Consider the following 13803-nt stretch of genomic DNA (forward strand, 5'->3'; position numbering starts at 1 on the left):
TTTGAAAGTATCTTGGTTTAAACTAGGTAATGTCACAATTTACCCTAGTCGTGTATCACCAAATACAATATGCAATAGTGTTCATCACATATTTCTACTGCATATTATCTCACAATTCATAGCTCATGGAATGTTCAAAGCTTTAGCATTAGGTCTTTTATAATAAATTTTGTAAATGTATTATGCAATGTAATTGAATATAATATGTTTTACTGAAACAGTCTTTCACTACGACATAAATTAATCGCATAATTAAGTTTCATATATCATAAATAAATACCTTTCATCGACAACATCCGGTTACTCCTCTATCCTGTATCCGAAAAACACCTCATTGGGTACTGCGGCTGTTTTGTTGACAGTGCTATCACCTGCTTTGCTGGATGATAGGTATATGCATATCCCATTAATATACTCTGTCTCGGCCGTTCGAGCGAGGTACGGCTGTCGCGATAATATGACGTCTTATATGCCCAGCGTTGCAATACTCTAAATAACTTTGAAGTAAATGCGCTACCCGCGTCACAATCAGTCGTTCTGGGTTACCAAAAGTCTTATAAATCTTCGTTAGCTCTCAAATTACAAATGTAATTTTAATGTTTTTAACTGCAGAGATGAATACAAAATGAAAGAATCCACGAAGTCTAGCAATTAATGTTTTGTTGTGTTGTTTTTACGAAAGAGCCATGGAGGTCATCCATGTGGAGAGTAATTTACTTTATTTCTTATTACTTTAGTTTACTTTGTACCTATTTTATACGGTCAATGAAATAAATAAATATAATATGTTTACTGTTATGTTTTAAGTATTAAAAGCGGACGATGGAAAAACCTTTATTACCTAACACTTTATATTCATTAAATGTCCGTTTATTAGACTCGGCCTCCCCTGACAACAATACAAATAGAGAGTCTTGTACAGTAACTGACAATAACCAGTCATCTTCAGTTACACATTAGGTACGGAATAAGTTTCGTTACGATCCATTGACAGCTCACCCTATGGCGTTACGTCGAACAAACCGATTTACTTATACGTGGCACTATTTTTGTTTAATTAACGTATACATATTTAAATTTATTTAACGCAAACAGTCTGTAGTGATTTTAAATTGAATAACCGTTAAATAATGACAGAATCGTTATAGTCCGGTTACGATTGCTAAATAACTCTAATAATTTAACGGAGTGAAATGTCTTTTCATCTTTTGTCATTTGTAGGCTATAAAAATGAACTAGCCGTTCCCCATTTTTAGTCAAAATCATCAAACTAGGTACTGAATAGCGTCTGTATAGAAATTAATCTGCAATTTAGGGTCAAAATTTCAAGCACTGCATTGTATTAATCAGTAAACTTTTCTTTTAGATCGGTTTATTTGACGTCAGTTTTGTTGATAACTACACACAAGATGTTTTACTTAGACTAGTCAAATCTTGCGATTTACACTGAGGGTACTTTGAGAAAATATTGTTTACTATTAGCTTTATGCTCGCTAGATAAATCTGCACTCTAATTAATGACTATGTTTTTTTTTATGCTTAAGACTTGTGCCGGATCAAACGTATGATGATGCTTTTGTGCTTCTTGAAATTTCGTTCTACATATTAGAAAATTAGACCCATTTAACATGGTCAACAACATATGGTTGTACGTCGTTAGCCGCAACTGCTTCGGTAACTACGAAAGGATCGTCATGTCTAAACCCTTAAACTAATAGGTTTTATATTGAATGGTTGTAATTTATAACGATGTATTAGGTCTGCTGCTAACAGTAAAAACGTACCACAATATAATATAAAAAGAAAACCAATTTAAAAAAAACGCATCACACTCTGTATCATTTAAATTTACCTTTTATAAAACTTTCATCTTGCGTGAGACTTCAATAGATTATATTTAAACTTCAACTTCTTTCTCAGGTTTAGGCTTTAATTTAGATTTGCACGCAGCTTCTATATGACCAATTTTACTACATAAAGTACAACGGATAGTATCTTTCACCGTACACGTATTTCTTTTATGTCCCATTTCGCCACATCGATAACAACCCTGGTTATTTAACTGATTTCGACTGCTAGAAGGTGTCTCAGTTTTGCCAGCAGAGTCCGACCTATCATCATTATTATGGCTTGTTGAACCATTGTTTCCATACGCTGGCTTAGTATACGAATGAGTCTTTTGAATAGGGGGCTTATCAGTCGCGGTGTACGTCCTACCATGCAAAAATGCAGCTAAATCTTCACAGTATCTAAAGTTACCTGCCTCAACTGCCGTACTTATATTGCTATCGCCAATTGCACCAACAATAATCGAATTGATATCCCTTTCACTAAATCTTAGCATTAATCTATCAATTTTACCCTTTTTTTGAAAGAAAAACTCGTAAAGAGACTGATTAGGCAAGGGCTTTGTGTCGACTAACTGTTTGAGCAAATTGAACATACACCGTTTCGTTTGGAAAGTGTCCGACAACGTTTTACGCCATTGACGCCATTTCCATGACGTCCACCGAGTTTCGTTTTTCTGAAGAGAATCTAGCCACGTTTTAGCAGAATTACGTAATTTTTGCAACGCTTGGTATTTAACCATATTATCCGACCAACCGAATGCACTCGCGTTAGCTTGAACCACATTTAACCACATGTCTATATCGTCTACCAGAGGGTCATATTCGGGAATAACTGATGACAGGACAACGTTTTGACTCACAGTTGGCGATCTCTTACGGCCACGTTTCCTTCTTTTTCTTGAGGCATGTTCACTGCTGGAGCTTGAAGTTGCCGAGTCCGATGACGAGCTAGACGATGTGCTCGATACTGACGAGCTTGAGCTAGTGTCACGTTTCTTTGCGTGGCGCCTCGACTTTTTCCGATGGCGTGGCATGGCGTGGTGCTGTTACTCTTCACTTCTGATGAAATAAACACCAAGACAACATTTATACATTTATTTATTAATCCAAAACATCAATACAAGATATAGACTGATTGTATTAAGTATAATGAGCGGACCACATTATACTTAATACACCCGTGAATGATATGACAACAGATTAGATACGTTATACTTAAATCACCAATATAGAACACTGAACGGTTTGTAGCTCCGTAGTTCGTGGCTGCTAGACGGCAAGTGCCCGTTACTGCCTCGTGCTTGCCCTTTTATAACGTCGGGTTTGACAGTTGCGGATGTACGTCACGCGAAGTGTTGCCAGTATCGTCGTCGTGGTGGCGCCATCAATGCCAGGATTGCCAGGGCGACAACATAACCCTGCTGGTTTTATCATTTATCGCGCGATCATGCTTGCCTCTGTAATCCATAATAAATAAATATTTTTTTTTGTGGCGGCGACCATCTTGGACCAGCGGCCATCACCTACAGCTACATATACATACAATCACGCCTGTGTCCCATGAAGGGGTAGGCAGAGCACATGAAACTACTCAGGTTTCAGTGCCACTGTTGGCAAATAAGGGGTTGAAAGAAAACGAAACTGTGACATTGCAGTGACAGGTTGCCAGCCTCTCGCCTACGCCACAATTTAACCCACAGTCGCCTTCTCCCACGGGAAGAAAGGCCCTCACCTACAGGTAATATAAATAAAAACACTCGACTAATTCACCTTTTATAAACAAAAAAATAAATCAAAATCGGTAGATCCGTTCAGGAGCTACGACACGATGCGATGCCACAGACAGACACACACATACACACACACACACACACACACACACAGAGTGTCTCAAGGAAGGAGTTTTCCCTATGAAGTGGAAACAACAGAGACTAGTGCTTTTGCCTAAGGGGAAAAAACCTCCTGACGAACCATCATCTTACCGTCCGCTTTGCATGCTTGATACCGCAGGAAAAATACTGGAACGGATTATTCACTGTAGGATTGAAAGGGTTGTCGAACCGCTGCTCTCACATAACCAATATGGCTTTCGAAAAAACCGCTCTACTTTGGATGCTATTAACTACGTCGTCAACACTGCTAAGGATGCCATTGCAAGAAGTAGATGGAAAGGAGGGACCAAGAAGTACTGCTTGGTGGCAACCCTTGATATCAAGAACGCCTTTAATTCCGCTAAATGGGATTGTATCTTGAGAGCCCTCAGCGACATGAACGTACCGAGATACCTGCTAAAAATAGTGGCAAGCTACTTCTCTGGTAGGATCCTGAAATATGACACCGAGGCCGGTCCAAAAGAGTACAGGATCACCGGAGGGGTACCTCAAGGTTCCGTTCTAGGTCCGCTACTGTGGAATGTTATGTATGACGGACTACTCAGGCTGGAAATGCCGAAGGACGTCAAGCTGGTGGCGTACGCCGACGATGTTGCCGTGGTAATCGTAGCGAAACACCTAGAAGAGATTAACTTGGCATTTGATATTACCTTCGAGAGGATCAGCCAATGGATGGACACGGTTGGCTTAAAATTAGCTGAACACAAGACTGAGGCAGTGCTCATTACTAGTAGGAAACAGTTGGAAACGATCACACTGCAAGTCGGGGCACATGAAATAACATCTAAGCCCTATATTCGCTACCTAGGTGTAATGATTGACGCTCGGCTTAGCTTCAAACAACAGGCGCAACACTTGAGCGATAAAGCGGCGATAGTCAGAACAGCCTTGGCACGGCTAATGCCCAACATAGGAGGACCAAAGCAGAAGAAGAGGAAACTACTATCATCTGTAGTGACCTCTGTACTCACCTATGGCATCCCGATATGGGCTGATGCATTAAAAACACAGGAAGCACGGAGGAAGGTGATGCCAGTATATCGATTGAGTGCCTTGAGAGTGGCATGCGCTTTCCGCACGGTGTCCCAAGACGCAGTGTGCGTTATAGCCGGTATGCTGCCTATAAGCTTACTTGCTGAAGAGAGAAAGGCCCTCTACCGGAGAAAACGTTCTACCGAATTAAGCCAAGCTGAACTCACGGATGAAGAAAGGAAAATCAGCCTACAACGATGGCAAAAAGAGTGGAATTCCTCGGAAAATGGCCGATGGACTTACCGTCTTATTCCACGAATAGACACCTGGGTGAACCGTGAGCATGGAGAAGTTAATTACTACCTGACGCAGATGATATCAGGTCATGGGTGCTTCCGGGAGTATCTGTATCGTTTTAAGCACGACACGTCTCCGGAGTGCCCATCCTGCGCCGGCGTAAACGAAGATGCGGAACATGTATTTTTTGTGTGCCCTCGTTTTGAGTCCTCCCGCAGTACTTGGGAAGATGCGTTAAATCAGAAGCTTCGTCCAGAGACCTTGGTGAGCATCATGCTGTCATCGGAGACCGCCTGGGAAGAGACAAGCTCTTTTGCGACTGAAGTCCTCAAGAAACTCCGCTGCTTAGAAAGGGATCGAGCAGCTAGTAGAACAGGCACTTAAGAATAAACTCGAAGGAAGAGTATCATTACTAGATCCTCCCCCCGCGAAGTAATACCTAACGGCAGTGCCGCGGGGGAAACAGAGGCCGAAGACAGAGGAGGTTTTTTAGTCGGCATTGAACATCTGAGTCCGACATACCGGGCGCAAGCCTGATGATACGCAAATGTATTTTTCTACCTCTATAAAAAAAAAAAAAAAAAAAACACACACACACACACAGAGACAGATAGACACGTCAAACTTATAACACCTCATCGTTTTACGTCGAAACACAACTTTCTACGATAATTGGTCAAGTGCGAGTCGGATTTCGACTCTTCCATACAATTTAGTCATTAGCGCCTGATGGAATGTGATAGCAACGATTTCACAAAAAAAAATAGATAAACGCAAAATATTTGGGTAAAATACGATTTTTGCCACTTCCAGGCTGCGAAACAGCGCCATCTAGTTTTATCCCTAAAAGGCCCACATTTCTGGGGTACCCTATCTGTACGAGCGAAGCGAGTGGCTCGAGAATAGAATCCTGTACTTGCGAGTTTTTTAACACACGAGAAGTAAAATACATTTGCAACCGAGTGAAACACAAAACTTTTCCCCTCACTATAGCGAGGAAACTACAACGCAAAAAGTGCGTTTATCACTGCTTCCAGTAGATCCACAGGTGGTAAATCATCTTTATTACTAGATTCAGCTACTTTTATCAATTTTAAAGCAGTTAATTTGATTTTATTCAAGGTCAAATTACTTTACTCACTAGTGGATAAAATGTGTTTTTACCCGCTGGTATTAAAGGACAAAACACGTGTTTCCGAGCTAGTGAGGGGAAAAGGTATTATTTGTGACTTACCAGCAGCCAGCATAGCCTCGTCTAGTGTGGCGGTCGTTGGTATCTTCTCCATCGACGGCTTTTTCTCCATTCTCCCGTTTGCCACCATTTTTGACAACTATCTGGAAAGGGGATACATCATTTTAGAATGAAATTTGTGTAAACGTTGTTGATAGAAGTCATAACATCATGGGCACCTTGGTACCGGGAACAACTGAGCTGACTGCGACCGAGTTTTTGTGTAAACTTAGTTACTTACTATCTGATTGGATGGCTTTGTTTATCTCTATTTAAAAAAAATAATAATATGAAATTATTTTTTGTACTTCTTACTCTATACTATGATAGGAAAGTTCCTATTTAAAGTAGGTATAAAAAAAACTGTGTGTTATTTAGTAAAATTTTCTTGTTGTTTTCGGTGATCAAAATTATTTATAACATAACGTAATAATACCTACTTAAAATAGATAGATTACGCTAAAAATAGTATTTAGCGTAATCACTAAGGAAAGATAAAATTAGATCAATCAATAAGGAAAGATAACAGTTTATAAATAAAATAATATTTGTACCTGTTGTAAAAATTATACGATCATTCAACTAGATCAGCACGGGAAGCATGGTCGCGCGATAGACGATAAAATAGCAGGCCGTCTCTATCGCACTATTTGTAAGTGCGATAGGGACGGCCTGATATTTTATCGTCTATCGCACGACCATGCTTCCCGTGTTGGGGTCTCCAAACTTTTTTCACTGAGGGCCATTATATATGTCGCCACAAAACACTACGAGGGCCAACGGGGTGTTTCGAGAGGGGGAGGGGAGGGGGCGGGGGTGTCCTTTCTCTGATTTAGAATTTGTAAGTGAAATATGCGTGTACTCGATCAGGGTAGAGCGAGTTCGGAGCGCTCCTTGTATAAAAAATCGCGAGCGAAGCGAGCCCGGCATTTTTTCTTACGATTACACTGAGTGCTAAGGACGACGGGGCGGGGGGAAGGGGGGGCGGGGGTTCCTCCTGGGGCTGATAGTAACAAACTACTACTAAGTACTATAAAGGCAGAGTCGGAAAATTTGATTTAAAATGTAAACGCGAGCGAATTTTTTTCATATTACTGACGCAATTTATTAACGCGTTCATTGAGGGATTAAAAACAAGTTCCTGGAAGAAGTGAAATTGGAATAGCATTAGACACACACACTATAACATTACACAACATTATTTTAATACCACTAAGTGTTAATTAGGGTGGTTTTCAGTTATCTGAATCACAAATCTAGTTTTTCAATAGCTGTGCGTGATAAATTTGGGCGTGCGCGAAACGCAATGTAAAACTTTTTCTCCTGGATTTTTCCACATTTTCGATTACATGGCGCCCCTTTATTATGTGATGTCGAGCGGCCGCTCCACTATGTAATGGCGATAGCCCAAAGTTGTACTGTCCGGTCCACTTCGCGTTAGTTATTGTTTTTCACATAAATGAAATTTAAATTTCTCTGAAAAGTTCTCGACTATCTACAAAAGACTCATTTCTAACAAGTTGAACAAAATCGTGTCTCGACTAAGTTATCCAAACAAAGGTTACAAAAAAACCGCGTCGAGTTTTAAAACAGAAGACCAAAAAAAAACGTGTGTCGATTTAATATAAAAGTCTAAAAACTATTTTTTACAGCAGAGACTTAAAAGACTCGGGTCTCGGAGAGGATTAGAGTCTCAGCCAATACTATAGCCGATTAAGATGTATTGTGTCAACGGTGACATTGCTTACATTGTAGCTTAATTGGACCAATTGTTTCCAATTCATTAGCTCTTAGGTAATTGTTTGAAATTGCCCGCAGCTCCATACTAAATTATTGACCATATTGCGTGATAATTTTTAATCATTTGTATTCTTATGCTGTGCAGAATATGATGTGCAGAAAATATAAATACACCGTGTTTTTTTTGTTTTCCGTTAAATTCCACACGTTGTAGGTTCATTATCAGGAAACACCATGTATATCACATTTAGTTAAATTCGCAAAAAAAAAAATTACATCATTTTCATACATAATAAATTAATTTATTAGTGTGAGAGACCCTTAAGAATAACATTAAAGTTAGTGTCAAGTGATTGACGGCACATGTCAAAACAAATAACATTAGGAATTGGTAAAGGCTGTCACACACGTGTTCAGTAATTATCTTTATTTTTTTAATAACTCTATAACCGTAGCAGTTAAGACGCTAGTTTCTTAGAGAAATTAATTACCTAAAGAACCTTCCTGAAAGTTTTTTACGGAATTCAATAAAAACTCGGCCTGGACCATTTTCGGCCACCTCTGATGGTGTTTTGAATAAGAATTAACTTTTTAAACTTATCAGAAAAGGCGGAAATATGGATAATTGTTATGGCCCCTTATGGCCATTCAAAAAAATGTTATCAGCGGAAAAAGTGCACCAGTGGTTTTAACAAGTAGCCCATTGACGGCACTGACAGTCAGTACTCAGTAGTGTCAGTTTAATTCGGCGCTGTCCAAGTCATTTTTCACTAATAACTTACAGAAATCAGAAAATCAGTAATATTTTTTGCTTAAGAGCATCTAACATGAGTTATTGACGTTTTATAATTCTTTACTCGTTCTCGTAAACGTTACGCAAAATGTACGCTAGGGGGCGCTTTTTGCCTTCTCTATAAATTAAAAGTCAATTTTCGTTGTACTTGAACTTATAATATAGTCAGTGTGTTCTTTTATTACTGTTTTTGTGGGTTATGGGTATCTACTGAGGAGACGTTAGTAGTGCGGTAAAAATTGCCCGAACCTCAGTCAACATCAACATTGTCATTATAAAGATAAGATCATAAAAAACATTGCCGATTTATCTTGAAAATTCATACTGCTTAATAAACTTGTGAATACGCGAGTAACGACTTTTTATTTACTATTATAAAAATGATAAGAGATTCTTGTTTCTACGTGAATTAAAATTTTTATTAATGTTTTGTTTTTCAATTAATACGTTGGTTGACTCAAAACCAACTTGCGATCCGATCTCACATGCGACCATTGTCCACAGTTGATTTTGAAATGATACCACTTGACAGTTAGATAACGGTTCGAATAGGGCCCAAGGTTATAATGTTTTCCATAATTTAAGAGATTAAACTATCTCAAATGTATCTTATTCGTATCGTCTTCTAGGTACAAACAAACTCAAGGTAAATAGTTTATTATGTTACGAGTAATTGATCAAAAATTGTGGCAATTAATTGATTCTTGAGTGTCATCCTTATTTAAAAAAAAAACAGGCATTTTAAAATAACTACATAGGTACATAATAATATTATTTCAAAATATAAATATCTTCAAGAAAAGAGCGTACACCCATCTTAAAGGCCGACAACGCACCTCCAACACCTCTCTGTAGGTGTTTCGAAAGCGATACGCCGCTCCATGCGGCGGCGATAGAGATGATCGCTTCGTTTTGAGCGTTTCGTGAGCATCATTCGGCGACCTGTCTGCTCGACCCTGCTCTATCACATCACAAAAAAAGTACTACTTACATAAAGAAGTCTTTCATAAAAAAAATCTACTCCATCTATTTATTTTATTTCTATGAGTAGGTAAACTAGGTACATATAGGCATTAATTGCCTATTAGGCATCATTGACCCTGAAAGTTCTGAAAAAAACACATAGTGATATCTGACTCGATTTTCTTTTGCCTGCAAATTTAGGTACTACAGTTTTTTGTTCGCCCTAATAGTGCTTTACTGATTTAGGTGGCCTAGGTATTAAGTCCACCATATTTACTGGATGTGTTAAATTGTACAGTACACTTGAAATTAATCATTAATTATAATATTGTACTTATATTTCAGGAATTTTAAAGAGATACTTTTTTTTACGAGGAACAGGGGCCTATTGCATAACAATTTACAACTTGACAATGGAACTCTCTTTTTTAAAATGAATTGGAGGACTACTTGTAATATGAGTTAAAAAGGTAAATCATTTGACTACAATTTCACCTGATGGAAAGTGCCGATGCAGTCTAGGATGAAGCATGTGTACCCAAAAAATGTCTATTTGCTATTGAATATTTAATTATCAATTATAGCAACGATACGAGTAAAAAACTTAACAATAAAAAATAGTGAACTTAGAATTAAATTTTATGCCAATGGGCCTTTATAAAATACTAGTTTTTGCCCGCGACTTCGCTCGCGTTAGAAAGAGACAATTAGCCTATGTCACTTTCCATCCCTTCACCTATATCCACTTAAGAAAAATCACGTCAATTTGACGCTCCGTTTTGTCGTGAAAGACGGACAAACAAAGAGACACACACACTTTCCCATTTATCAAGTTAATCGATTTAATTATATTTCCAAATGCCTGAACCGCCTAATTCATTGAATATTCACTTTCAAGGTAACTGTGCCATATAATTAGTAATTTCTATATTTAATGTTACTAACTTTTGTTAAACAATTAGTTTTCATGTTGTACTTAATAATTTAGGTGAACGAGTCAACTTGGCATATTCTAAATATAAATAGGTAATATTAAATTGTACACCCATGTCATACTCGTACAAAACGTAGGTATGTACCTATTTTGCCATCGTATTTGCCAAGTAAATTGTAAATTGTTTTATAAAGTCCGATATAAGTATAAGTATACTACGTATTTTTTTAGAAATGTTGCCTTATTGCCCTTTCCGTTGTTAGGTAAGTAGTTTTCATTTAATACTGGTATCAGGAAAAACTATCACTTATTAGATAATTAGATACACAATGCAATTCTAATTCAAGAACTTAATTTACGCTCCACATTCATACATTTTATAACAAGTTTTTTAGGGAAAAGTGTTGGTTGCTACCTACCTGATCCAATTATATTTTTTAATTTATTTATACTTTTATAACCACCACCTTGCATGGCTAACTTTCCAATGACCATGTGCGAAGAGAGTAAGTTTCTAGGGTTCCTGATCGACAATACTCTAAATTGGAAGTGCCATGTAGACAATCTTTGTGATCGGTTGGGTGGTGCGTCGTTTGCGTTGAGAAAACTGAGGCCTCTTATTTCGGCAGAAGCCTTAAAGCAGGTGTACTTTGCGCATTTCCATTCTATCATGGCATACGGCTCACTGCTCTGGGGCAATTCTACTGATGCAAAAAGAGTCCTTATAATGCAGAAACGCGCAATACGTACACTTGCCGGTGTAAAAGACAGGTACCCTTGTAGAGAGCTCTTCGGTTCTCAACGTATAATGACGCACTACTCACAATATCTGTTCGACGTACTGCTGTATGTTAGATATAATATATCCCAATTTGCACGCATAGACATTCCGGGCAAACAGCTTCGATCTACAGGCCGTCTGAGAACAGTCCCCCGTCGCATGGCACTTTCAAGAAAGAACCCTCGAGTCATCGGCCCTACTTACTATGAGCACTTACCTGCCGATCTGAGAAATGAGCCATGTGACGAAGCATTTAAGCGCAAATTGAGAAACCTTTTATTAGATAACCCCATGTACTCTGTAAATGAGTACATGGATTTGAATTTTTAATGACCGATGATATAATTATACCTATATTTCTCTGTTATATAATATTTTCTTGCTTCGTGATAATTTCATGATATTGTAACTTAATTTATTAATTTTATTTAGCTTGGCATGTGTATTTTCTTTCTTTGTAAATGACGATCCTCATTTGGGAGACACAATTATTTTTATTTGGAATTTATTATGTAATTTTTGACGATCATTTGAATTTTTAATGACCGATGATATAATTATACCTATATTTCTCTGTTATATAATATTTTCTTGCTTCGTGATAATTTCATGATATTGTAACTTAATTTATTAATTTTATTTAGCTTGGCATGTGTATTTTCTTTCTTTGTAAATGACGATCCTCATTTGGGAGACACAATTATTTTTATTTGGAATTTATTATGTAATTTTTGACGATCATGATGAGAAGATAAACATAATTTTGACATGTAGCAAATTTATAGTGTAATTTTTATCACGAAATAAAGAAATCTTATCTAATCTAATCTATGGCCCAAGTGACACCGACTCGGTAGTTTAAGGCTGCTTTCAAAAAAAAACGTCAAAAGAATGTAAAATTGATAGTTTTAGTCGGTGAAATACTACACTTTCCGTTATCCAATAGATTTATTTAATTTACTAAATTAATTATGAATTTTTCTCTAATGCACGTTTAGAAAAACGCACGTATAGAGCTGAATCAGTCGATCTTATTTGTAAAATTTGGACAATTTTGAATATTAAAACGGGTAAATTTATAATTCGTATATCCTGTACCACAATCATTTCAGACTAGATTTTTATTTTAAGTTTTTGAAAAAGAGTAAACTAGCCTAAGGCGAATTCATTTTTTTTTTCAGAAATTACCTAAAATTAAGTGACAATTTCTTTGAAAATCTACATCACATCGAAGTAAGTTTTGTACTTAATTAATCAGCAACGTTTACTTAAATTGCTGTTATGTCTTAGTGATTATAAATTGCTATTATTGATTTTTGCCAATTTTTTGAAAACGAGCCTTCACCGGTACAATTATTACCACTTTTGGACATTTTCTCATATTTTGTTAGACCAAGTAGAAAAAGTCCTATAATGTGATATATATTTATAAACTACTCGCAAAGCCCTTTAATTTGATACCACACACGGTATGATCGAGCGCTCGGTTGCGATTTCACTATTTTTTAACACGAAAGCCCTCTTTAAAAATCCTCATAATTTCCAAACTACATTTCAAAATGGGTCACATTAACAGGATATATTCATAGATTATAGAGCACTTAAAACAAAAACAGGCACAGACCACACAAAATTTTATTCCAAACCGCGCGCTGCAAAATTAAAAAACAAAAAGCATGATCAAACCTTAAAAAAAATCCCGGCGTGTTTTGTTGCGGCACTTTCGAACGCCTCCGATGGACTGATGCTGTCTCGTTGAACGCATCAGTTATAGTCTGGTGGCTGAAAGGTCACTAATTCTTGTGCCGAGATAACGCGTTATTACGTGTGTAAAAAAGATTCAGTGATCAACCTCAGGCTTGTTTATATGATAGACTTAGCGTTTGTTTTATAGAGATAATAAAAAGATGACGTGAATCTTATGAAAGGTTTTGTGATATTTTGCTACCGCTGCCTATCCTGCGGATAAAAGGTAAAATTTGTTTAATCCCTGTGCCTTGATTATGATTATACTCCCATACAATCATTTGCTTCAATTCACACTCTTAATTTTAGAACCTATCGCTTGCTCGGGCTATATTTACGTAAATAACAACTTTATTTTCCTTTAAAATAAATAACTACTCATTTTCAATAAGTTGCGATTGTCTTAGGATTCTGAAGATGATAATGGAAACTGGATGGCAATATATTTTAATTTTTTTTATGTTTTGACTCTTGAGCTTGACGCATTCAAATAAATTACACATATAATTCAAATTATTTATTTTAAATAAAAAAAATATGCTAAATAAATTCGTTACTCTATTCAATATATTGTAATTTTTATGTATGATACATAATTTTCAAG

General features: G+C 37.1%; 2 protein-coding genes across 2 annotated transcripts in view; both read right to left on the reverse strand.

Moving 5' to 3' along the window:
- LOC125242215 (organic cation/carnitine transporter 7-like) overlaps positions 1-13238 on the reverse strand; it is a 34310-nt gene extending 21072 nt beyond the window's left edge. Inside the window, exons 1-2 of the mRNA XM_048150945.1 lie at positions 13140-13238; positions 6246-6346 (exon numbers count right to left, since the gene is read on the reverse strand). Of these exons, the coding sequence (XP_048006902.1) occupies positions 6246-6333 (88 nt within the window). The 5' untranslated portion in view covers positions 6334-6346; positions 13140-13238. The remainder of the gene's footprint in view (positions 1-6245; positions 6347-13139) is intronic.
- LOC125242216 lies at positions 1790-3255 on the reverse strand. The gene is made up of 2 exons (XM_048150947.1): positions 3075-3255; positions 1790-2909 (listed from the first exon to the last, which is right to left on the reverse strand). The coding sequence occupies exon 2, from the start codon at positions 2882-2884 to the stop codon at positions 1898-1900; it is 987 nt and encodes a 328-aa protein (XP_048006904.1). The 5' UTR covers positions 2885-2909; positions 3075-3255; the 3' UTR covers positions 1790-1897.
- Positions 13239-13803: the final 565 nt, after the last annotated feature.

The sequence above is a fragment of the Leguminivora glycinivorella genome, chromosome 2 (assembly GCF_023078275.1).
Source record: "Leguminivora glycinivorella isolate SPB_JAAS2020 chromosome 2, LegGlyc_1.1, whole genome shotgun sequence".
NCBI lineage: Eukaryota > Metazoa > Arthropoda > Insecta > Lepidoptera > Tortricidae > Leguminivora > Leguminivora glycinivorella.